Source organism: Nematolebias whitei, chromosome 3 (assembly GCF_014905685.2).
Source record: "Nematolebias whitei isolate Nwh7 chromosome 3, NemWhi1, whole genome shotgun sequence".
Classification (NCBI taxonomy): domain Eukaryota; kingdom Metazoa; phylum Chordata; class Actinopteri; order Cyprinodontiformes; family Rivulidae; genus Nematolebias; species Nematolebias whitei.
In genome coordinates this window covers 28,221,738-28,248,874 of record NC_056500.1, presented here as the reverse complement: position 1 = coordinate 28,248,874, position 27,137 = coordinate 28,221,738, and the positions used below count along the sequence as shown (strand labels likewise).

Below are 27,137 nucleotides of genomic sequence, written 5' to 3'. Positions count from 1 at the left end.
ATAAGGCTTGAATAAAAAATAAATTAATTTTTTTTGTTTGTTTATTATATTTCAATTTAGAGTCAAACTGAAAGTACAATAAAATTAAAAGATTAAATTAACAACAACTATTCTCAGCAATACACAAACAGAAACCATTACCAATAACAGATTTTGATACAAAATTGTAACTCTGGCAACAAGAAACGTCAATGTTTATCCAGCTGTTAGATAAATGGTCTACAAAATGCCACATGAGGAAAAACTTTGACTCCTTGTGCCATCTTTATTAAATACTGCTTTCAGGGGTATTTTTTATCATAGCATTGTTTAACCAACCAGTGCCCTAAAGTGACGATTGTCAGTGGAAAGTTAACAAATTTCAATGTCCGCCTCTGTCAGCAGACATTTTCGTCAGGACTTTCAAATGGATCAGAAGGCAGTTCTGTCTGTCTGTCTATCTCTCTTTCTTTCTTTTTATTAATTAATTTATTTATTTAACCTTAATAAATAAACACAAATTTCTACCCAAGAAGATAATAACATGTCAGACTGACTCTTGCAAATCTTGAAAATATAAACCTAAACACAAAGAGTGCTCTTTTTTCTTTTTGTTTATTATTTGTTTGTATTTTTATTTTAGCGTAAATTATCCAAATGCAAAATGGTGCAAACTATGAACTGGATTTCCTGAATGTGAGACGGGTCTTATTACTCTGGGCTCATGAGACATGCCTCCATTCAGGAAATCCATTCCATAGTTTGAAGCCAACATGTATCATGGATCGGAAATATCGGCATGTTGGATTGGAAAAATCCGATACGTAAATTATGCTGGTATCGGAGGCCGATACGGATACCGGATCGGCCCCATCCCTATATCTAGTAACTATAGTTTTTAGCACTGAGTGCTGAGAGTGCTGGGATCTGCTGTCTTTTGGCTTTTTAAAACAACACTGTCAAAAGGTTGAAGTTTTACAAAAGCTTTTTCATTGAATCATTATTTACTTTTTTATATTTTGCAGAATTATAACTTACGTTATAAGCAAAAAAGCAATAATTTTAGCTGCTTTTAATCTAGATGGGAATTTTTTTTAAATCACTTGAGTGCATGAGCTACCTAATGAGAAGATAAACTGTAATTAAGTACCTATGCATTAGTTAGTACAAACATGTTAGTTTACATACATGTTAGTGCATGCATGCATGTATAAAAGATGAGGAAAATGTAACAGTGGGGTTTGAACTAATACCTGTGGATTGATAAGGGGAAGTAATTATGAAACTGCAGACAAAGACTGAACAGGAATGGGTGTCCCAAACTCCTGGCACATTTTCAGACAAGAGAGTTCAGGAAGTTGTTCGCACTAAGTGAGGAAGTAACCCCACTTCCTTGAATTGCTCTACAAGCTTTTATATCCAGTAGGATAAATCGTCGTCATAGTAACTAACAATAAAAACACTTAGCTCAGCATGGTGGAGAGAGACGAACCTCAAACTAAACACTATTACCCTGAGGGGAGCTTTACTGGCCCACACAAACAGCCGAGGTACCAACCAAACAAACATGGGATAAGGTTTTAGGCTCATCCGCCTGCTTTAGTTTCAGGGTGGTGACTTGCTGTAAGAAACAGATAGAAGCCAGAAATAACAGTAAAACCATGTGACTAACTGGAATGTCTTGGACTAATCTTCTACATTTCTTTATGAGGGATAAATGTAAGACTATGTTTGCTATAAAACCCAATGTGTGGAGAGGGTCTGACATTAAATTACTGACACATTCAACAGAAAAAACCCACAAGAAACAAAAAGAGGTCTGCAGTTCTGAGAGTTTAAACCAGGGAATAATGAAGGTTTTAAAACGCTGTAAAGGTCTACTGTATGGTAGAGACACTTGGAAACAGAGACTTAGCTGATTATGTAGTTGGATGTGTTTTTAAACACTGGGACATCTGAATGAAGTGCTGTTTATTTGGCTAAATGTGTGTCTGCATGAGTGATGAGAGAAGGAGACAAAAACAAGGTGAGCAGTCCAGAAAAGACAAATGTAGGGACTTTCCCCACCTCTTTCATATTCAAAATTCTGCCTTTTACAAAATCCCTTTTTTTCTCTTACTGCCTTTCTCACTGTTTTATTCAAACCAGACAAACTTGAAACATTTAACATTATTTTTAAATCAATATGTTTTGACTTATTCAGTTAAATGCATTTTTTTTCAGTGTATGTTTTAGATATGACAGGCTTGTGGGACTACGGTAACGTGATTACAACTACAATTACTGAGTACATATTTAATGTACTTAATGTCAGTTCAACATCTGAAAAACAAAGTTAAACAGAAAACAATAACTCATATATCTCGTTGTACCAAATGACAACTACCACTGTCATTATTCACCATAGTCTAATACAAACTTCAGTCATTCTTCTTGTATAAGCTTCTTTGACATATTTCCGTCCTTTTCTTAAGAAGTGTCCTGTCTGAGCCTTTATTTCTCTGTTTCCAGAATGCTAGTCAAATGATGCTGAATAAATCCCGTTAATTTGTTAAACTGTTCAGCAGTGCAACGATTTTCAGTCAGGTCATCTGGACATGTTGAATGTGTCAGTAATGTTTTGTTCAACAGTGCTAATAACATAATTCTCTGTAATCCCCTGAATATCACAGCAACAAATCTGGCCACCTACAGTAACACTGAAATCCATTAAATGTATTAATACTCATTCTTGTTATTTTATAAAAAACGCATTCAAAGTAAAAAAGATTAATGTCGCTGAAAGCAGACTCAATGAATACCATATGATGCGTCACCAAAATGATGGCATGTAGTTACAGTAGATAGATAGATAAATACTTTATTGATCCTGAAGGAAATTACATGGCGATCTGTATAATCTCCTCTCAAGTACAATTTGTACAAATATATGCATACATGCCCTAAAAGGCAACTTGACGTAATTTTTCTTAATGTTGGACAAGTTTTAAAGTTAGAATTAAATTCTGCTAACACAAAACATGTTTTTTTTATTCCTAGCTTTAAAGTGGATATTAAAGTGATTAATTTAAGTGATTGTTTAAAGTTATTTATTTATTTTTTTTAATGAGGGGCAGATATAAGATTTTTCTTGTTTCTGCACTCTTTTCATTCAATGTTTTCTTTTTGATGAATTTGTTTTCTTTTAAATGAATGAATAAATTAATAAAATAAAATGTTAAATTATATATATATATAATTTTCTTGTGATTTTCAAATCATATGTTTTTTTATGATTGTCTACTGTTGTACTGATAAATATCTCTAGAGGGTAAACTATATCTTGACTGAAAGTATCAAGCTGAGAAATCCTTCGTTTTCTACAACTGATAGTGGTTTGTCATTAATTACGATGAAGTTTAGCAACTTCTCTGTAAACATTCGAGCTCCAGGGCTTCAGCGATGTGTTTTTCTTGTTCAATCCGAATCAAGCAGTCTGATCTCGGTCAGCCGCTCTCAGTCTGACCCTCCTCCTCCACGGACAGACTGAGCGGGTCAGACTGAGCGTGGCTGACTGAAATCAGACTGCCTTCTCAGGACTGAACAAAAATATCAGACCGCTGAAGCCCCGGAGCTCGATGTCCATCGTAAAACTAACTTTACCACGGTTTAATGTGGTGCTATGGCTCTGCAGACATTGCATGTTGCTGTCTTGTTTTGTGGTGTTTCTAGTATAAAATACTTCCACACAGCGGACATGTTTAGATGAAAAGTTTGTTAGTCGTTAGCCACAGTGCTGTTAACTCAGCCCTCACATTGTAGCTGGCTACAAACTATGAAATGGATTTCCTGAATGTGAGGCAGATCTTATTACTCTGGGTTCATGAGACGTGCCTCTGTTCAGGAAATTCATTCCATAGTTTGAAGCCAACGTGCAGTGCAACCACAGACATGCATCATGGATCGGAAATATCGGCAGGTTGGATCGGAAAATCTGATACGTAAATTATGCTGGTATCGGAGCCCGATACGGATACTGGATCGGATCAGCCCCATCCCTAGTGTGGGTAGTGAACAATAACTGAAAACAGATAAGAAAACCCAAGCTCACAATGTAAAATAATGCATACTATGTGGCCTTCAATACTGATGGCATCACAATACAATAATTCAGCTATAATCAAGAAATTACAAAAAAAATCTTAAAATAACGCATCACAATACCTCACTAGAACCCTAGGCTCCGCTGGCAGTGTTAACTTTATTTTATTTGCCATTGTTCCACTATTACACTCAAATATGTCTCTTCTAACTTTTGGTCGGAATTCATTCATTCATTCATATCTTCAGCACCCCTTCAACACAATACGATGAAGCAACTTTATGAACTAGAAAATCTGTTTAGACCTTCTGTTATTAACTACAATATTAGGACTTGGCATCAGCACATCTACTCTCATATTTCTTAGTGAAGAGGGAAGATATTTTGCTGTATTAATATATTTTTCCACCCTTGAATGCAAACAGCAATGTGCAGACTCATCAGCATCAGAAAAAAAGTCACCACTCATCCAATCACTGACTGTTCACACCAATGCAGCCTGGGAGAAGTTACAGTAGTACCAAAACAAGGTCTTCAAGTCTGTTAACAGATTGATCAACCAAATTAAATTGGTATGAAAAGGCTCATTTTGTATTTTATTATCAATAAAGTGCAATAAATGTATTCAAAGTTTACCTAAAGTTAGATTATTTAGTTAATGGGTTTTACTTTTTGATATCTGCCTTTGTATTTTCTATAAATATTTACAATTAATAATAAAACATATTTAAGTACTGTAGAAAAAAGTTGGCATTTCATCTATACTTGACATATTGAATACTTGAATTGCACATTCAATTAAATTCAATTCAGTTTATTTATATAGCGCCAAGTCACAACAGAGGTCGTCTCAGGGCACTGACACACAGTGGCACATCACAGGATCAATGCAAAATCTTGTGCAGCTTTTAAATGAACACACTAACGCCACAATAAACATATCCAAATGGAAGTGCAGATATCCAAATGGAAGTGCAGAGCAGAGAAAGCAATATATACAGGAGAAAGAAAAGGCTTCAATGTTATGGCAGATTGCAGAAAATATTTTTCTTGTAACAATCACAGGAAAATGGTCAGAAATTAATGCAGTGTTGTGGGTTGGTCAATGAAAATCTTTGTCTTCCAGAGCAGAGGATGAAGCACGGTGTAGATAAATTACATTTCACAGCTTGGGTCAGATACAAGTTAAACATGGGTGGAACAATTGTTGGCCTTTGTCAGTTTGTATCCACAAAACAATAACGCACACGCAAACAGATAAACACACACGTCTTGCAAGCTGTTTGCACTGGGCAAAAATATGCACAGATGCCAAAAGAGTGGCACTAAGTCGTGTGGCACAACAATGGCCCCTACACTTCATCAACAATGAGAAAACTGTGGACCTGCTTGGTAGTCAAACTACTTACCATACTGCCAGTCAAGCTGTTTAGAGGGTTAAATGTCTAAAGCTTGACTTTATAGCACTCATTCTCACCATCACTACTGTCATCTGACCAACAACATCTGAACCAGCAAAGAACCAAACACTGCAGACATTTGCTTTCTCACGCCTCACCTCCGTGAAAGAAAATGTTGATAATTTAATGACTGCAGTGTACATATAAAAAAAATACATTTGTGACAGAAGGCAGAATGTGAGATGCATCTTAGAAGTGCAGGGGGTTATTGCGCAACAAGTGAGATCTATCAACAATGTCATGTTAGCATCACTTTTCTTCCTTTGAATAAAATAATTAAATGACAGTTTCTTGTGTAGATATTAGTAATAAGAAACGCTTTCTCCTTGTTTAGTTTAACTTAAGTTAGTTAACTTAATTTTTATTTGTGTTATTATAATTTTTGTGACAACATGTTGGATAATTATTTAATTTATTCTTGATTTGTAAAACATTTATACACCCCCTGCATGCCACACTCTTACCGCAGCACCTTCAGTCGTAGACTGAGACCACCAAGGTGCTCCACAGAACTCCACACGAAGTCCTTCCTCCCTGTCAAACTTTAAAACTCCGCCCCTTTCTACACATAGAAGACAATAAAAATATTCCTGCACTACAATAAACACTTTAATGTTTCTGTCTGCACCTGACCTGTTTTAGACCTTAATTGTTGGTATAAGCCTCTCCTTTATTTTTATATTCTCTGTTATTTTTATATATCGTGTGATTCCTTTGTACTGAAACTCTGACACAACAATTTCCTGCAGGATCAATAAAGTTCTTATCTTATCTTATACATGTGTGCAAATGATTATAAAACACAGTTGATAGGTGTGATTAAGTTAACATTTTGCAAGACAAAATTATAGTGCTTTTTATGCAGATACTGTTGTGTCTATGAAGTATTTAGCACATGTTACATTTTAAAAATGTTTTTCTTTCAACGCAGCATTCCTACCTGAAGCTGTTCATGTTGCTATTGTCAGGCAAACGTATTTTTCTAAGGAATGATGGAAACATCTGCATTCTGTGGAGATGGAAACATCTGCATTCTATGGAAATGTAGTTGTAATTGACACTTTGCACTGCAGCATTGCAAATGCTTCCCTACCAAGAAATATGTGCAATACTGAGGGTAAATATTTAAGATTTAAAACATCAGTAGCACACAATTAAATCTGGAATAACTTATTGAAAATAAACAAAATTGACATATTAATATGAAATATATGCATACAGAGTTTTCCTACAAAGAAAACTGATCAGGAATTAATGTTGTTGTTTTTCTTATCTTTGCAGTTCCTCTGAATTTGTATTTTTTTACACACTTATTACTTGTAAGTGGGGAAACACACCACGTCAGTGCAGTTTGCCAAAACTGAACGCAAAACAATAATTAGCTGGTAAAAGAACAAGATACAGGAAAGGAAAGATTAATAATAGCACGCCAGCGCTGTTGGTGTGTGTGTGATTTTAAGAGAGAACGAGGTAGGGAGGGAAAGAACAGAGGGAGGAATGTCAAACACCAACAGCATTCCTATGTTTCTCCTTGCACTGCCTGCAGCACTGTAACGTTATGTTTTTGTCTTTTGTGTCACCTCGCCGATTATAAATTACCCATGGTTCATGAAAAAACATGAGAAACAAAAACAAGACTGCAAACATAAAATATCATCTAAAAGGTTAAAAAAAAAAGTGCTATGTTCTGCTCTGGCATGAACACCAAAATTACTGTATATTTCAGAGCAACCACTAAAACAAATGTAAGAATACTGTAGTAAACAAACATTCAAAGTACTCAGAACCACATTTCTAAATGAATGTCACCTCCGCTTTCCATGCCAAACTTTTAGCCATTTTGTCAAACCACAAAAATAACGTTATGCACAATCTCACGTGATACAGTATGTAAGATGTCACACCAAGTATGTGTCACGAATTACTCAATTTTTGCAAAATATCTGTAAAACTGACTGTATCGTAGCCATTCTCATTTGGTGATAGACAAAAACACACAGACATAGGCAAAAGACAATTGTGTATCTTTACAGTCACTATAACAGGGCTATTCAACTGGCGGCCCATGGGCCAGTGACTTCAATCTGGCCCACTTCATTAAAAAAATTAAATTAAATTAAAAAAATATGTGGTTCTGGGTTTGGGTTCTGTTTATTGTATTTATGATTCAATGCAATAAAATAAACACATATAAAACGGTAACAGATAATTGTAAACTTTGGTTTATGTACATAATGATTTTAATCGCTGGATGTCCGGCCCGAGCTGTTGGCTTTCAGAAACTCTGCCCCCCACCCCCACCCCCAAGCAAATTTGTTGAATAGCCCTGCACTATAAAATGACTTTTAACAAAAAAACTTACAGATCATAAACAAATAAAGGCCCAAACATATTAAAAAATAGCTCAAATGAACGAGCCACGCAAAGTATAAGTGTAGATATCAAATGTAAACTTTATCTGTGTCTTTATTAAATCTTATCTTACAGTATTGTGAACATATGTTGTTAGTAAACAGTCAACAAGAAACCCTAACTGTAAACAACTGGCAGTAACTTGACTTTAAATGGACCGTACTTATATAGCACCTTTCTATCTTATTTCAAGATACTCGAAGCACTTTACACTACAATCTGTGTCCTCATTTACCCATTCACACAGCACTCTACTAGATCTCTACAAAGCTAATTGAACAAATCATTCTAAAGAGACTAATCAGAGCTTTATCACATTCATACACCGATGGGACACACATTGGAGGCTATGAGGGGTTCAGTGTCTTGCCCATGGACACTTCGGCATGTGACTGCTGGTGGATTCGAACCTCCAATTCTTGCATTGGCGGACGACTGCTCTAACCACTCAGCCACAGCCGCCCACTTTACAAAAAAAACAAATTGGCTTTATAACATTGTATGAACAAAAAAAACAAAAAAAGACTATTGATCTGGTAAATTTGTATCAACCAAACCTAATATGACCTGTTATTTTAAATCAAAGTTAGACCCTTGTTCGCTTTAAATGCCCCTGCTAATGACCTCTAATAGTGGTCAGTAATTGGCATAATTATTTGCAGGTGAGCTTGCTGGGGTAACAATAATAACTCCTTTATGTGGCAAAGACACACAGATAACTTAATTACAAATGCACAACACCTGCGTTTCAGCTTCGGTGATTACTACAATCTCCATTTAATTTAAAATAGAAGTCAGCTGCCATTTAGAGAACAATAATCCAGATTTGCTCCAGCAATGGCAAGATGTTGTAATTCACAACAGCACGATCAAACCAGGTGAGGGGTCCATTTTGAATTCTTCAACATCTGGCCAGCGGTGCAGCTCAACAGCAGGCCATAATGTTCAATCAAACCATAACTTGTTGACTCTGATTTCAAACTATGAGCTGAAAGAGCAGGAAACCATTTCTATTTATTTATTTATTTATAATAATGGCATATTTACGGCGTGGCGTGGGGGGGGGGGGGGGGGGGGCTCCAAGTCTGGTTTAAATGACTCATTTAGAAACACATTTGTCGAAACGAAACTCCTATCAAAAGTAGTACTTTTTACTTTCTGAAAAGTGTATTTTGTTTGTTTGGGGTATTTTTTGGAAGGAGTTTACAGTAAGTAAAAGTGGGACACAAGAAGAAGAGATGCTGTCTGCCCTGAGTGCCTCTGACTGATGCCGAGCCAAAACGTGACCGTGTTCAGGAGTTTCGTAGGGAAATACACAAGCTTCACCGAGGTGAAAAACTTACCGAGAGACAGCCGAATGAAGCAGAAGACAAAGGCTAGAGACTTGCCCAGGCAAGGCCGAGGTATCCGCTCCATATTTTCAGTAAAATCCACATAGGGCAAGCCAGCCCGAGAGCTGAGCCGTCTCCCTGCTCGGTTTCTTCTATCAAAATAAGTCTCGGTGCTACGAGGCTAAAACGCGTTTAAACTAGCTTTAGCTATAACATTTTACTACTCCTTAACAAGTGCTCTACAAGCTGTTACTCCAAAATGTTTACAAAAATACCCTAAAAGTTAACTTAGTCTGAATACACACCGCACTGGGGGGAGAAAAAAAAAAAAAACGCCTCGCACCTCTTAACACTGGGCTAATGTTGAAGTCAACGTTGAGTGAAGAAAAAAAAAACACGTATCCTTCCGCTGAAGTCAGGGAGGAACTATTACCAGATGAAAACGATGTCAAAACCGTTTCAAATGAAACGTAATATCTAAAAGTCCGACACTGAGGACGTATGTGTGCTCGTTTTAGCATATATGTATGATTTGATAGGTGTTTTATCGATGTCTGAGCGGAAGGAGAGTACAAATTAAAAGTTGTCGATCTTGGTGTCGTCGTGGCGGAGGAATTTTTTTTCTCATTTTTCTACTTCTCGCAGAGAGCCTGCTATGACTCAAATTAACCAGTTCACTCAGTTTCATGGCTTGCTTTCTTTTACACCCTGAGAGCTGCACGGTTTTTCCACAGCGCGTCTTAAAACACCCACGATTGTGTGTCATCTTTTTTTTTTAAGTTAGTGTAGAAATTAATGCTTTACAGCAAAGTGCAGCCTTCAATGTTCAGGTAATCTGTGTGGGGGGAGAAACGAGCATATTAACATAGTGAGGTAGATTAAAGAAGCCATTCTGTCTGCTCAGGGTTCACGTGTTAAATACTATTTGTGTGCAATATTTTGTAAAGGAAACCTCCCGAATTAAATCATTATGTGACGCGTTAATGCATCATGTTTAATAAAATGCAGCCCTGTTTGTATTTTCCACAATATAACCTATATGAAAGCTTAAAGATGACATTTAACTTGTTTTTCTTGTTTCCTATTTGTCAAAAGACATTTCTTCGTAACGCCCATTGCCAAAGGCAAAGAAAGATAATGATGTTTTTGTGTCTGAGTGTTTGTGGCTGTCTGTCAGCAAAATATCTCATGAGCCATTCATGCGCAATACAGTAATCCAGGTTAAAAAAAAAAAATCCAACAAAGTTAAATCAGGTCATCTGGACAGTTTATTTTATTGTTGTTGAAATGTTTCGTCCTTAATCCAAAGGACTTCATCAGTCCGAGGAGCCTCAACAGACTCAGTCCCACAAGCAGCACACTCATAGTGGGCCAACCAGTTTGATGGTGATAAGATGGTTTCTGGAGCTCGCCCTCACCCCGGTTGAACTTAACATTTGAAGTCAGTTCAATTTAAGATGGCAGCCATGACATAAACAAACACAAGTAGTATAAATTTGTAATTTTTACAGAAACTTGACTATAATTTGATGCAATTGTTGCTGAGAGTTGTTCCCATCACATACTTTGAGCATGACTTTATATTCTGCATGAGAAGGTGTTTTTTTTTTTTTTTTTTCAAGGTTTAACCAAAACTGGTCAGACTCTGTCATTTGTCAACATAAATGTAAGGAGCAAAATGCATTTAATTTCTTTCAAATAACTTATTTATTTATTTATTTTTAATCTTCAAGCAGTGCTTCAAACTTTTTAAGTTTCAATGTTCAGAAAACTGAAGTCGTGTTTGGCGCTACTGCTGTCTCTGATCCTGTAAATCTTAACTCTCTTCAGCCTTATCATCTTGGGATAGTTTTTAGACTGACTTTAAGTTTAATAAACAGATTAACTCTGTTCTTCTAAAAATAATAAAATCTTCTTCCAGTTAAGGCAGATAGCTAAGCTTAAGTAACTTTGTTGAAAAGGTGAAGTCGATAAGGTCATTGATTCCACAGCTGACCGCTCTGTCTTTGTCCCTTGCTCAGCAGTTTTCAGTCACTTTGAACCCAAAAGTGACTGAAACCCATTTCAGTCACCTCAGGCTAGACCCCAATGAGAACAGATACAATGAAAACAGAAGGCGTCCAAGAATAGAGCCTTGCGGGACCCCATAGGAAAGCGGCTGTTTTCAGGCTGTTTAACCCTCTCATTTCAGTCAATGAGAGGGAAACCCATTTCCCTCTCATTTCTAAATGTCATTGATCAGAAGAAACCCCCAGGTTCCCCTGCAGATCCCATCCCTGCATCATTTTTTAAACAAGTCCTACCCTCGATTGGACCCTCTGTTCTTGACATTATAAACAGCAGTATGGACACAGGTGTGGTTCCTGATGTTTTTAAACATGCAGTAGTTAATCCATTAATTTAAAAAAAAGCGGACTTGACCCTTCAACTTGCTCAAACTTCAGACCAATCTCAAAACTTCCCTGTCTTTCTAAGATCTTGGAAAAAATGGTTTTCATTCAATTAAACAAGTTCTTGAATGAAAAGGGTGTTTTTGACATTTTTCAGTATGGTTTTAAGCAATTACACAGCAAAACAGCCTTAGAAAGGGTCTGTAACATTTTTCTATGATTCTGGTCAGTTTGGGATCCTTGTTGTACTCCTTGACCTTACCTCTGCATTTGATACTGTGGACCACAGTATGCTTTTACTGGTGCAATGTTACAATGGTTCTGTTCGTACCTGAGCGGCAGGAGTTTTTGTGTTAATGTTGGTAATAGTTTATCCGCTTCAGTGCCGCTTTCCTATGGGGTCCCGCAAGGCTCTATTCTTGGACGCCTTCTGTTTTCATTGTATCTGTTCTCATTGGGGTCTAGCCTGAGGAAACATGGTATTTTGTTCCATTGTTATGCTGATGATTTCCAGATTTATCTGCCCTTAAAGCAGTTCCTTCTCCATTCGCCCTCTGTTAAAATGTCTTGATGACATCAAGACTTGGATGGCTACAAACTTCTTAAGTTTTAATGGTCAGTAAACTGAGGTCATTATGTTTAACCCTAGCTCTACTGCTGCCTCTGATCCTGTAAACCTTGACTCCCTTCAGCCACATCTAAAGCAGTCTGTTTGCAATCTCTGGATAGTTTTAGACTCAGATTTTAAGTTTAATAAACAGATCAACTCTGTCCTTCAAAAAAGCTTCTTCCAGTTAAGGCAGATAGCTAAGCTCAAGTCCGTGCTGACCAGATCTGACCTTGGAAAATTAGTCCATGCATTTGTTACATCCCGGCTGGACTACTGTAACTCATATTATGTTGGGGGCAGTCAGGTGTCCTTTTCACGTCTCCAGCTCGTCCAAAATGCTGCAGCTCGGCTCTTAACAGGAACTCGCAGGTCTGAGCACATCTCATTGGTTCTGTCCTCCCTTCACTGGCTTTCTGTGTGTGTCAGAATTGATTTTAAAATTCTCCTGCTGACATTTAAGTGCATTAATGGCCTTGCACCCTCTTACCTTTCTGACCTTCATCCTAATGTTCCTTGATGGGAGCTGACATCATCTGACCAGCTGCTTTTGGTTGCATGAAAAACCAGGTTGAAGCTCAGAGGAGATTGGACTTTTTCAGTCATGGGCCCTAAACTCTGGAACAACCTGCCCATCATCATTAGAGAGTCAGAGTCCGAGATTCTTTATTGTCGTTCGCATCACATGTGGTACATGTGGTGGGATGAAATTATGTACACAGGGTCCCAGTTACATCCATACATTAGACAGGACACTTCAGTGCTTGCTTTTAAATCTCCCCTAAAAACACACCTGTTTTCACTGACGTTTAACACAGTGTGGTTTGACTTACTATTTCATTGTTTCTCATTGTTTTTGTGTTTTTTATGTTTTTATTTTGATGCTTTTAACCACATCTTATTATTATTTTTCTTTAATTACGGCCTTGATCTTGACCTGACTGAGCATTATTTAATTTGGTACCTGGATGATTGAGCATGAACTTTGCTGCCTTGAACCACATTGGCTGCGGCTGCCTGCCTGGTCTAGAAAAAAAAAAGCTGTCCAGATGAGCTGACTGAGCATTATTGCACTTTGGTAACAGCTGCTGTTTTAAATGTGCTTTGTAAATAAATTTGACTTGACTTGACAATCATCTGTGTGCTTTTTTTTTTTCACACTAAAACGTTTTCCCTATCCACACCAACACAAGCCCACTCACTCAACCTTCATATGCTGTGATGGAACTCAGAAATCCCAATGATCCCCTATCAAGGTGAATAATCCTGGTGTAAATCACTCGGGCTCACCCCAGCGACAAGACTATGCCGTAGCCCAGTGATTTGTTTGTCTTTACACCCCATTAGGAAAACATTGCTGAGCCTCCTTCTGCTGCGAGCGGCCCTTTGTCCTCTATTCAACCCCTCTGAAAGGCCTGGAACCAGAGGAGGGCACATCGATCTCCTCGGGGGGGTCTGTGCTGACAATGTTGCTGAGGCCGGTGTCAGACTCATGCGTGGTTGGTTGTTAGGTGCTGGCACTGGCACGGCACAAGAACACGGCTCAGACATATGAGGCTGGTTTGTTGCCAACCCCACTTTTTTCTTGTTTTCCTACTTTAAACACGCCACTCTGTGAGTAGAGCCTTTACTCCATTTTTGCTATCTTTATTCAGTCTTATTCAAAAATAGTAATGTGAGATAAGTCTGTTTAAAGGATCACCGTCTGCGTTGCTGTTTTCTTAATGATGTCACTCCAGATGTGGGTTTCTGTAGTTTGGGAGCGACGGGATGAGAGAGGGTGCGGCTCAGCCGCATAAGCAGAAAATACTGATTAGTTTCTCCTTGCCACAGCTCTGATGAAAGGCCTTAGAGGTCTGACAAAGTTAACGGAGAGGGTAAAAAACTTTTGAAGACATCGTCTTGGGAAAACTTCATGACTCAAATCTGTTTTTGTTCATGAGAAAACCCCAAGCTTCAATATTTTAGTTTGAAATCCAAAATCTCCTCAGCTTTAACAGATAGTCGTAGCAAAAAGAGTTGCAACAAGATAAATATATTTACATTAATTATTCCTGTATTTTTACTTCCAGAAAAGAAAGACTTATTATAATCTTATATAGTGCTTTTATTCAGTGGATCTTCATGCTTTTAAAAGATCTTTTACAGTTTTTCTTTGAACTTTAGCTGCTTTTTCACTCATTTTTCTACATTACCTGATCATAACAGCATATTTTTAGGTGTGTTTAAAAAATGAGGATAAGTGAACAAGTAGCAGAACTGGCAGGTTGACAGCGCTGGAATGACTTCGTTGGCACTATAGTCTCTCATGTCTGGTATTTTTCGCAGATTTCACTAAAGTAATTTGAACAAAATGTGTCTTTCAACAGGCTGCTGATTAAAAAAGAACTTGAAGTTCTAATTTAAAATAAGTTATTTGCAAAAACAGTGATGTGTGTTTATGAACCTTTTAATGCCTGAACTATCAGTAATAAGTGGCTTAGCAAGCAAATTAAACAAATCGTTCAAAATTAGAAAGAAAATGGATAGAAAGAAATAGCAAAGATTAAAAAAAAAAAAAAATTCAAGGCCAGAAATCTGATGATAAAGACAAAAAATGTTTGTTAGCTCAATCATCCAGGTAAACACAAAAAATATTAAATCATATCATCTGGACAAGTTTCTTGTTGATAAAGACCACTTTAAAAAAAAGTTTACTTTCTTGGAAGCAAAGCATAAATAAAAAAGGGATTACTTGAGTTTTTGGCTCAGCACTGGGTGAATAAATCAGTTATAAGACCTGCTGGGAAACAAAACTGTGCCCTCTTAACTTCAGCTTTAATAGGTCTTGTTTTGGATCAGCTCCCATGAGGGTTACTTCTTTGTGTATCAGGTGTACCGCAGTGTAGTAATAAAACTTGTCCTGGATCAGAGCCATCAGCAGCTGCCATGCTGGGTATGGAGAGCATCAGTGTTGCTGCTCTTCACACTGATATGGAGCTCATCAGTCAGGGCGACTCCAGCTGTCAGAGTGTAGATTTATACTGCACAGCACAGCGTTCACAGGCCAGATAGTAATGACTGATTGCACTGGGGAGGGTATGTGTGCATGTGTTCTTGTGCTCTCCCTTTAACCATAAACACGCCGTGTTCCCACAGTGTAAAAGCCATGGGAAACCAAAGCTGTACCTGTTGGTGAGGAGGAATGTGTGACTTTACGTTTGACAGTAGATCCAGTGTGAAGGCTGCATCTGATGCCGTTCTATAATTAGCAGCAGCAGCAGGGAATCAGCAGTTTCGCATGCATCATCTGTTACAGAGCTGAAGTTCTAGTTGTGTCTACATTAATTCAGCATTCACGCGATTGTTTTTTCTTCCCCCTGCATATTTTGTAATCTAAGTACTTCCACATGTTCTTTGTGCTGTTTTAGCCATTCATATTGCAATACTTTCAGGTCAGAAGGGTGCTATGAGTTTTAGTTTTTGTAACTTTTATACATTGACATAGATTTATTCCTTAAGACACGTTGAGATTTCTTAAATTATTTCAAAAATGTTAATCGTTTTGCAATCTGCTTCAGCAAACTTGCTCTGTTTTTGTCTGTACTTTTAGCTTTTAGCTACCATTCTGCTACTTTTAGCATGCAGTTAGCCTTTTGCTACATATGCAATGAGTAGCATTTGGACAATTTAGCATTGTGTTGTGAAAGACTCACTTACAACCGCAACTAATTTTAGTGCAACGTCTATAAAACTGATAGAGTTATAGTGTGATTTGAATGGGGAGGCCATCTTGAGTTGGACTGGCCACAAACACTGATAAGTTCCACATCCAAGAATTGTTTTCTGAACGTTTCATTAAAATCTGTCATGAACTATTTGGCTAACGACAGACAGAGTTGACTTCAAAGTTGCAGGCTTTTAAAAACATTTTTTTATTGTTACAATCTATGCAACCTATTAGCACTCAAACAACGTGTTGGGTATTAGTCTCAGGTACTACCACACCGAAATGTTGGTCAATATTTGCAAAATTGACAAGTTTATAGCCAGTTTTGCATCACCTAAGGTTAGTTTGTGGTGGCAGCCATTTTGAATTGACTTGACTACAGAAGTTGATCAGTTTTACATCAAAGGATTACTTTCTGCAAGTTTCATTATAAATTTTCCACTGCTTCATGAGATATTTTGCTGTCAGACAGACAAACACAGGTAAAAACATGATCACTCGCTTTTGACATGTTAATCATTTTGTATTTTTATTGATGTGTTAAAGCAGTAGTCTGCGTCTACACTTCCCCTGTAACATCGACCACATTTTAAACGGTTAACACACTCAACTATTCAGAGCGTTTTGAATTAAATTAGTGGAGCTAAGTCAGGAGGTGGTGTTCTACTCCTCGGCTGTTGTCAAGATTAATTCAGGGCCAGATCTGCTGTGCGTAACCACTAAGTCGAGTCAACTAGATTAGAAGCCACATGCTATCTCATTTACTGTGAGATATAAATCAGATACGAGGGTTCCCAAGTATTTAATCGCAGTGAGTCCTTTCCTGTGTGAACTTGAAGTTAAATGGCCCAAATGTCAACACTGCGGACAATGATGCTCTCATAAGTGGGGAAAAAACCCTCACTCATCAGCATTATGTTGGTGTAATCATTGACTCAGTTACACATGAGATAATCCCTAAAGAAAGTAAACATACCTGTGCAAGGTTTTTTTACTTGCTTCAGCTTTGTTTGTAAAATAAACACAAAGAATAGCACAAATATTGTAATCTATCAGCGTAATCATTACTTTATTAGCTTGTAGTTGATTCTAAAATTAAAGACCTAGCAGTCCTCGAAGGAATGCATATCACCCACCACCTTTCATCCTAGTTTTTAACTAAAACCATCTTGTGAAGAGCGTGGACAGAGATGGTGGTCAAACCTTGAAAATCACATTATGCGCAATCGTGCAATATTGCAAGACATCCCTGCTCAGAGCACATTTTGAGAATGACTCTCAGCTACTACCACACCAAGTATTAGCTCAGTCTATAAAATTAATCCAGTTAGTTATTTTTGCAATGGCAGTTATCAGTTGGTTGTAGTGGCCATCTTAAATTGGGATGACTCCAAAGAGTTGCAGAAGTACATCCGAAAATATTCTGAAAGTTTCATTGAAATCTACCCTGTGCTTTATGAGATATTTTGCTAACATACAGGCAGCGTTAACTGCAGTAGTTATGAATGGCAAAACTTTAAAAAAAGATCTTAACTCAAGTGCTCAGAGTAGGTTTTGAGGTTCAGTCTCAGCTACTACCACACCCAATTTTAGATTCATATCTGTAAAATTGGTTGATATATAGCCATTTACATGTTAGCTAATGTTGCTTAACAGTGGCGGCCATCTTGAATGGAGTTTACTCCAGAAGTTGAGGCACTCAGGTTAGGTGACTCAGCAGGTGAGGAAGGAAAGGTGTGAGAAGGAGGTGTGTGCGTGCGAACACCTCCTGTCAACTGACCTGCAGCAGGGCCAGGTGGACAGGAATGTGCTGCTGTGTGAGGATGGATCTTCCCTCGAGCCTCCCAGTATGTCCACCATCACCCCACACCAGCAGGCTATTTATATTGCGTGGTGGGAAAATATTGGCCCCGGCAGTGTCATCTGGGTCTTGCAAGGTTTATATTCTCCACCCATGTGCACACATGCATAACACACCACCCTGCTTTCTTACTCCATTCGTCGCAAACAACCTGTGATTAAACTGTAGCATTTTGCAAGGGAGGGTATTTTTCCAGTTCAGTGAGCCGCTCCTGGATTTCTTAAGAACAAAAATACTACATACTGTATATCCATCATCTTTTATCTGCTTCTTCCTTTTCGGGTCACACTGATGCCCATGTCCAGCAGTTACTGTACGAGGAGGAAGGAGCGGGGATGGGGCACCCTGGACTGGTCTCCAGTCCATCACAGGGACACATAGAGACAAACAACCAATAACTCTCTCACTCACACCTAGGGACAATTTAGAGTTACCAGTCAACCTAACATGCATGTTTTTGGTCTGCGGAAGGAAACTGGAGTATCTGGAGAAAACCCATGCATTCACGGAGAGAGCATGCAAACTCCATCCAGAATTTATATACAGTATATATATATATATATATATATATATATAAACAGTAATTCTGCTATTTAAGCACTAAAACATGAGTTAGGCTATAGCATGCTAGAGGACACTTTCAGGGTTTTCCTATGAGAAATTTGCATCACAGTTAATATATGAATATATGTTTGAAGCATCATGCATCTGTTTTATTAGGTAATCTAGTTTTTCATTCAAGTTTTTTGTTTTCATTTAAAGATTCCAAGGGTTTCACACGTATGCTATCATCTAACATCAGCCACTGCAAATGACCTTAAAGCTACACCAGTCAACAAGTTTAAGTGCAACAATGTAGAACAGGACAGATCGCAGACACTATAACAGTTGAATATGTAACATCGTGTGTCCAGAACTTGTTGGTCTGCATTTTTGTGCGTTTAAGTCACACGCTGAATGTTGATGAGAGTGTAGAGCGAGTGAGGACACATCTTCCAGGGGTTAATTGTGTCATAAATTCACGAGCTGCTAACAGACAGACATGGCTGGAATTCACACTTGAGCTCTCACTTTCTCTCAGCAGCAGCAGCAGCTCGTTATTGTGTGTTACTGTGAACAACCCTAACACTTACTGTGATGAATAATTATCAAAACGTGCACAGATATTAATCAAGTGGAACAGAGAAGGTCCTGAGGTAAACATTTACCTACTGAGTGTTACATCATAAGTGACTTCTATAGTAATGTGTTCATCCAGACTCATTACTCTGCATGAAACATCTCTACCAAGGTATTTTACTGTGCATTTACAAATATTTACAGACACGGTAGACACAGCCATTTTAGTTACACTGTCAGACATTAAATCAGCTTAAATCTTTCATGTTTTAGGTTAAAAATCCTAAACTTATGCCTGAATAATAGGAGAGAAACTTTTTTTAATTGTCTTCAAAATCTCAAGTTTATATGAAATTAGTTTGGCTTTAAACAATTTGGGAAAGTGCAGATGATGATGTCTGGGTATTGGAAGCAGTTGACAACATCTGAGTTAACCTGTATTTAAAGCTACACCAAACACACTGCTTCTTTGTGTGATGTCGTGGGCAAAATCAAAAGAAATCACCAAAGATATCAGAGGACTCTGGGTCATCCTTGGGTACCATTTCCAGATGTCTAAAAGTGCCATGGTCATCTGTTCAAACTATTATCCACAAGTATAAACACCACGGGAATGTCCTGCATCATACCGCTCAGAAAGGAGACGAGTTCTGTGTTAGAGACAAAAAATATATTATTGTGTGAATGTTTATGAAACATTCATTTTTGAAGAATATGTTTTTCTTCTGTATGTTTTTCGATGCGATTCTTGTTCCATAATTTTTTTTATGCTGTTTCATCCATCCATCCATCCATTATCTTTACCCGCTTATTCCATTTTGGGTCACGGGGGTCGCTGGTGCCCATGTCCAGCAATCACTGTGCGAGGGGCGGGGTACACCCTGGATGGGTCGCAAGTCCATCACAGGGACACATAGAGACAAACGAGACAAACAACCATTCACTCTCTCACTCACACCTAGGGACAATTTAGAGTCACCAATCAGCCTAACATGCACGTTTTTGGTCTGTGGGAGGAAACCCGAGTACCCGGAGAAAACCCACGCATGCACGGAGAGAACATGCAAACTCCACCCAGAAGGCCCCTGGACTGGGGTTTGAACCAGGGACCTGCTCGCTGAGAGGCAGCAGCTCTACCAGTTGCGCCACCGTGCTGCCCATAATTTCCACTTTTTTATGTTAATTTCAGCTTCTTTCATAAAACATTCTTTGTCTTTTCTACTAAGTTAAGCTTTTTCTACCTTTTCAGCTACCTTTTTTTTTTTTAGCATTTTTAGCTAATTTTAGCTGTTTCCAGATAAATTCAAGTTTTTTTTTTGTGCATTTCTGCTACTTTCAACTTAACTTCTTTCTGTTAATTTCAGCTTGTTGTGCTCCTTTTGACTTTTTCTGCTAGTTTAAGTTTTTTCTGCTATTTCAGCTACTATTTAGCTGTTTTGTACTAAATTCAACCTTTTAGTTAATTCCACATTTTTTTTAGCTAATTTAAGCTCCTCCTGCTTCCTTTTGGTATTTTAAGCTTCTTTCTGTTTTTTTCAGCTATTTTTTACAATTTTTTGTTGCTAATTTCAGCTTTTTTTGGTTAATTTCCTAACTTGTGCTCATTTTACTTATTTAAACCTAATTCAGCAAATATGTGTTCTTTCTGCTTTATTTAGCTAATTTAGGCTTGCTCCTCCATTTCAGCTCCATTTCAGCATGATTTTAGCTAATTTCAGCTGTTTTTAAGCAAGTTCTTCTGCAATAAGCATGCCCACTGCATTTTTACAAATGCGATTTCTCTAGTTTGACCATCTATTACCCCTGGAGGAAGACTTCTGCCCTTTTTCTTCCCACTCAGGCGCCATGATTGATGAGGCACTAATTACTGATAACTATTTGACACATCACTTCAACCTTCACCAGAATATGCCACACATCAGTATAACTCTTAGGATGGACGTGAGTAAATACAGCAGTATGCTTATAAACAAGTTGTAAGATGAAGATGTGTCAGGTCTGGACTGTTTTGTTATGAGGTCATAGATCAGTCACAGAGAGCAGAGCAAGTCTGGACCCAAGCAAAATAAATAAATAAATAAATTTGTGTTGACCCCCCCACATCACCCCCACCCCTGGTTAGAACTTTCCCTGTTCCCAGGAACCTGTGTGTATGTTTGTGGGGCAATAACTCATGCAGTCCATCAACTTCCTCTTTTAGCCTTCTGTGTTTTACGACCCCCCCCCCCCCTCCCCCATCTCTGCCATACAGCTGCTGTCTCCGCAGCTTCCCTCTGCTCTGATTGGACAAGACAGACGATTTGGAGACGATGATGATGTGGAAGAGATGCGGAAACAGCCGGGATGAGGTAAGAAGCTGGTTTAATGGGAGACATTTTTATCACGGGTGGCACCGATGACACGACGGACGGACACATCCACGAGTCAACATCGTGCTGCTCTTTTCCCACCACACTGCATATGTGCAGAGTTCAATTACAACCCTCATGTAAAACAAGAAGACAGGGCAGTGGCATGTTTATTACGGAGCTGCATCAACTCCTCTGTTATCAAGTCTCTGAAAGCATTTTGAAACTGACAAGATAAAATACTGCCTTTTTTGTTGTTTGCTTTGATTCAAAATCTGCATAAAGAGTTCTGCACAGATTTGTAAATTACCCATTTTAAGCTCACTCATACGGCCACAAGCCATAAACATAGCTGTTTAAAGTCAGTGCTGAGAAGAAGTCATTTTATTCAACATCTAGAATCTGTTTGGATGATCTTTACAGTTTTCATTTCCATCTGCAGATACCAACTGTGTTCACTGGAAATGGTTTTACGTGATGGTGAGCCTGAGCAACGTAAACAAACAGAATCAAGTTTATTAACGATGCAGTGTTGCCTTCAAATCTGAATGGAACAAGAGTCTTACATTTTATGCTTCACTGAGAATAAAGTATGCAGTTTGCACATTCTTGCCAATTTTATGTTTAGAAGCAACAGTTTCTAAATGACTGAACTATTTGTCTGCTCACAAGTTAAGTTGCTTCCCATCTGTTTTGGGAAAACATATTTACATAAGATAAGATAGAACTTTATTGATCCCGCAGGAAATTGTTGAAATATAGCATAGTATGCACATTTGGAATGTGTTTTCAGAAAAATACAAGATTTAAGATTTTAATTGAATATATTAGACTGTCTTGCAAATTATTGTACAATATTTTTTTTTATTTGCCGTTTACTCTGCTTCCCTAAAAACATGGTAGTAATAAGGTTATAACATGGCTGTGTTTTCATCTTCAAGGCTGGATTTCCATTTTACTTCATCATATATTACAGTCCTTCTGCTTGCCAGAAAAAAGGGCAGTACAGTAATTAAATTTTGCCCTTTTTGCTTTTCTCTTTCGCGTCTTAGTTTCAGACCAGTACAGAAATGAGATGAGCTGGCTGCTGGAATTAAGAGGGCCAAAGTAACATGTTCGGAAGATCCAGAGACATTTCTCCTCACAGGACCCACGGAGCATATAGAAGGGCATTATGTGCATCACAGACTATAAGAGCAGAGGTGCACAATGCCCTAGGGACCCATCACTGCCTGATGCTCTTAACAGGTTCTATGCCCACTTTGAGGTGCCTTATAAACCACCCAGCACCAGACTCCCCTCACCACCGGAAGAGGAATTCCTCAACGTGACCTCAGCAGGAGTAAGGAAGACCTTCAGGAGGATTAATCCTCACAAAGCCACTGGCCCAGACAACATCCCAAGGAGGGTGCTGAGAGACTGTGGTCAGCTCTGTGAGGTGCTGGCCAATATCTTTAGCTCCTCCCTCACCCTGGCAACAGCTCCCACCTGCCTGAAGACTGCCAACATCATCCCAGTTCCTAAGAGCTCTGCAGTGACTGGTTTGAATGACTACCAGTCAGTAGCCCTCGGCCTAAATGCTAAATGCTTCGAAAAACTGGTCATGACCCACATCAAAGCTACTATTGAGTATCGAGTGAGGACCCTCACCAGTACGCATACCACAAGAATTGATCAACAGAAGATGTCATCTCCTCTGTGGTCCACACTATTCCCACCCACCTGGAGCAGAAGGACTCCTACATCTGTATGCGCTTTGTGGACTTCATGTCTGCCTTCAACACCATGATCCCTCAAACCCTGAGGGACAAACTCACACTAGGACTAAGACCCTCCATTTGCAACTGGATCCTAGACTTCTTAACAAACAGACCACAGTTAGTGAAGATCCAGAACTTCTCCTCCTCCACCATAACCCTCAGCACTGGCTCTCCTCAGGGCTGTGTGTTGAGCCCTCTCCTGTTCACTCTGCTCACATATGATTGTGCAGCTACCCATCCAGGCTGGCATATTGCAAAGTTTCCAGATGATACAGCGGTGGTGGGATGCATCACAAACAATGATGAGTCCAGCTACAGGCAAGAGGTGGAACACCTGGAGAGCTGGTGCAAGAAGAACAACCTTCACATCAATGTGAAGAAGACGAAGGAGATTATCGTGGATTTCAGAAGGAGCAAACACACACCCCCACTCCCCGAATATACGAGGATCTGCAGTGGAAGTGGTCTCCAGCTACAAGTACTTGGGTGTGCACCTGAGTGACAACCTCAGCTGGAGCAACAACACCACCAGCCTGATCAAGAAAGTTCATCAGAGACTCTACTTCCTCAGACGGCTGAGGCGAGCTGGTCTGGGAAGCTCAGTCCTCACCTCCTTCTACAGGTGTGCAGTGGAGAGCATCCTGTGCTCCAGCATCAACGTGTGGCATGGAGGCTGCACAGCTGCAGAAAGAAAAGCTTTGTAGAGAGTGGTGAAGGCTGCACAGAAGTCTGTTGGAGTCAGTCTCTCCACCATCACAGACATCTACACCTCCATATGCAGGAAGAGGGCCACCTGCATCATGAAGGACCCCACTCACCCAGCACACACACTTTTGGCCCCAATCTCCTCAGGCAGGAGGTTGAGGAGCATTAAGTGTAGAATCACTAGACTGAGGAACAGCTTCTACCCTGAGGCTGTTAGACTCATGAATCTCTAACTAGAATAATCACTGTAAGGAAGAAGAAAAGAAATCACTGTAATGCCACTTTAATTGGTGATATGTCACGTTATCTGTGCTGCTGATTATCTATGCTGCTGATTTCTTGCCTTGAGATGCTGTATTTATACCCATCTGCTCACTACAGACTCATGTTCAGGCTGCTGTTTAATATACCATATTCTTTTACATTATTATTGTTTAGCATATATCTTAGATCCTTATATACTGTTTGTGGACGTTTGACTCAGTGGAAGCTAATGTGCTGCATGAAGCCCTCCAGTGTGAAACTCTGCAGAAGACTTTTGTTTTTTAAGGTGCTGTTTCTTTAAGATTACAAAAGTCAAAGTCAAGAGTGGGTGTGTGGTCTTGTGGTTCAGTCTGTGTCTTTGACAGGAAATTTAATCAAGATAGGGTGATATGAGCTGACAATGGTGTACGCCACAATTTACGTTCTTCAAAAATGAGATAAGTTGCAGAAAGCACTGATGTCTCGGCCTGTCGCAGTGCGTACATGTGCCATATTCCTGACCTCTGATCACACAAAGTATTTTAATCCAATCAGCTTCGTTTTCACATGACTGTCACACACTCTCAGCTGCCATGGCAACCTGCTGGGGAAGGAGGGAAAGTAGTGGAAGGAGAGGAAAGGGCAACTTGTCGCTGCTTTCAAATGAACACATAATTTAAAACTCACCTAGACACTATCTTCATTTTTTAATCTATCTGAAGCTAATAATTTAAACTTCACTTTACAAACTAATAAGGGAGGTGCTGGTGAGACCAGACTACCACAGAGAGCCTGTTTGTTCAGTGATGACTTCCTTTGGAATAACAATTATTCGGGTTTAGAAGTTCAGAGTGTGGGTGGAAACATGAGAAAGTGAGAGGACAGGCAGGCTCGACAGGCCTGCAAAGATGGCACACTGTGAATCACTGTGGCACACAAATCAAAAGGACAAGCACAACTAAAAGGTTCTTGAAAGTGTTTATTTTATTTTATTTTGGAACACGCTTACATAGAATGATGGGTCTGATCACAAGTGAGACAAACCTCACTTCCCTTGAGAGGTGAAAAGGTTAGTTTGTGCCCTGTGGTTGGTTTTTTTTTTTTTTTTTGGCACACTACCCTCTGCTGCTTCTCATTTTTGTTTGACATTTCCTGTTCTATATCAGATTGTTTATCTAACTACAGTGTGCCACAAACCTGCAGTCAGCTTCATGTGTTTCCACATGTTGACACTCTATTCTAAAAATGGCAACCTTGCTTTCCTTTTTTCATTCTTTAGTTTAAGATTTGGAGCAAACAAGAGAAGAGGCCTTTGAGAGAGCGACATTCGAGTCTCATGACTCTGGTCCGAATGGTACAAATGTGGGCAAAGCGCTCCCCCTGCTGGACAGATGAGGTATTACAGGGCTGCGTTTTGATTATTTGATTGTGTTTGACAATAAAATTAAAAACAGTTTTTATCTGAAAACAGTTGTAATACAGCACGTGCTTAAATACCATTATTGTCATATTTTGTCACACATGGGAGCGAAACTAGGACCTTGAGTACACAATTTCGTTCCACCTCATGTACCACATGTGATGCGAATGACAATAAAGAAAATTGAAATCTGAGTAAATTTTTTTAAAATAATTGTTTAGATGACTGTGCGTTTTGAATATTTCTCCAGTTTTATACCTAGCTTTATCTCCTGTTAGCATTGTGCACACTGCATGTATCATTGATTTGAAAAGGGGATGTGAAAAAATTTCAGGCCTAGCATTCCTTGAATTCATGCATATCGCCTGCCACAAAGACAGATCATGTGTAATGAGAAGTTACAGTATGTGTTGTGAATGACTCTCAGCTACAGCCCTGCTGATTTTCAACAGTAAATCTTTATCTGTAAAACCTACTAAAGCCATTTTGGTGTTTTCTAAGATCAGTTGGCTGCGATGAGCATCTTGGATTAGGCTGGCTCCAAAAGTTACTCAGATGTAGATGTAAGTCCATTGATTATATCCTAAAAGTTTAATTAAAAGTCATGCAGGCGTTCATGAAATAGTTTGCTAACACGCCAGAACAAAGGGGAAACTACTGTATAAGGCTGCAGGTAGATATTAACTACTACTGTTAAATATTGACTATAATGGCTACAATAAATAAAATCAGATTAAAGCAGTGTTATACAGGTTGTGCTGTGTTAACATCTATTTAAAGATGAAATTGAACCGTTTGCTCCATCATTTTAAAAGTTGACGAATTCAACCCAACTTTGTCAAAGAAAAGACTGAACGTTTTGCTCTCGCGTTTCAAGAAGTTCTGATAAACATCAGTTCCTGTTCAGGTTCTGTGACAGACAGGAAGCTCGTTTTTTGCAAATGACTTTATTCAAAGACCGAACAGAAAATAAACTGCTGTCCTTTCTTGCTTAGAGAAGAAGAACCAAGAACACCTTAAAAAGCTCAAATCTATGTTGAAGTTACTAAATACATTTTGTTTTGTTAATGCTTTAAAGTGCAGAAAGAAACAGACGACTCAGACATGTTGGGAGAAGGGATGAGATTTGAAACAGTGCTGTTCAGTTACTGGCATCTCTAGTTTGCACAGAGATCTTGGTTTTCCACAAAGGTCACAGGTCACAGAGCAACAAAATCCTTGCAAACCTGATCTGAACAGAAACTTACATTCAAAAACTTTTACAGCGATTTGATGAACTACAGAGCTGTTTGTGAAAGTCAGTGTGGATTATGAAAACGAGAGCTTCGTGCTGACCTGACACAATATGAACCAAAGTTTCAGCTGTTTTGTAACACGCGGGCAGAGTTAAATGGTAAAGGTCGAGGCGGGCTGACAGGAAGACACCAGGAGCCCATCGGTCTGTCAGACTGATCATGTTCACGAGGAGACGATTCGTCTGACACATGGTGGTTAGAGGACGCTTCGCTGCTTCACTTGTGCTGCAGACATCAAAGCAACAACACAAATCAGTGCGCTAGCAAGCCACTTTAGAGAAGCAGGTTGGCTTGCATGAGTCAAACTTGGGTTGAGGTGAAGGTCCTTCAGTAGAACTAAAATAAAATATCTGAGCACAAATTGATGAGTGGAAAAACAACAACACTGAACCTTTAAAAAGTGCTGAAACTAAAGAG

The 27,137-nt window shown here is 38.9% G+C and overlaps 1 protein-coding gene across 1 annotated transcript in view; it reads right to left on the bottom strand.

The window, feature by feature from the left end:
- The window catches only part of notch2 (notch receptor 2), a 56,939-nt gene extending 47,301 nt beyond the window's left edge, over nt 1–9,638 (bottom strand). The window contains exon 1 of the mRNA XM_037698171.1: nt 9,276–9,638. Coding sequence (XP_037554099.1) covers nt 9,276–9,348 — 73 coding nt within the window. The 5' untranslated portion in view covers nt 9,349–9,638. The remainder of the gene's footprint in view (nt 1–9,275) is intronic.
- Nucleotides 9,639–27,137: the final 17,499 nt, after the last annotated feature.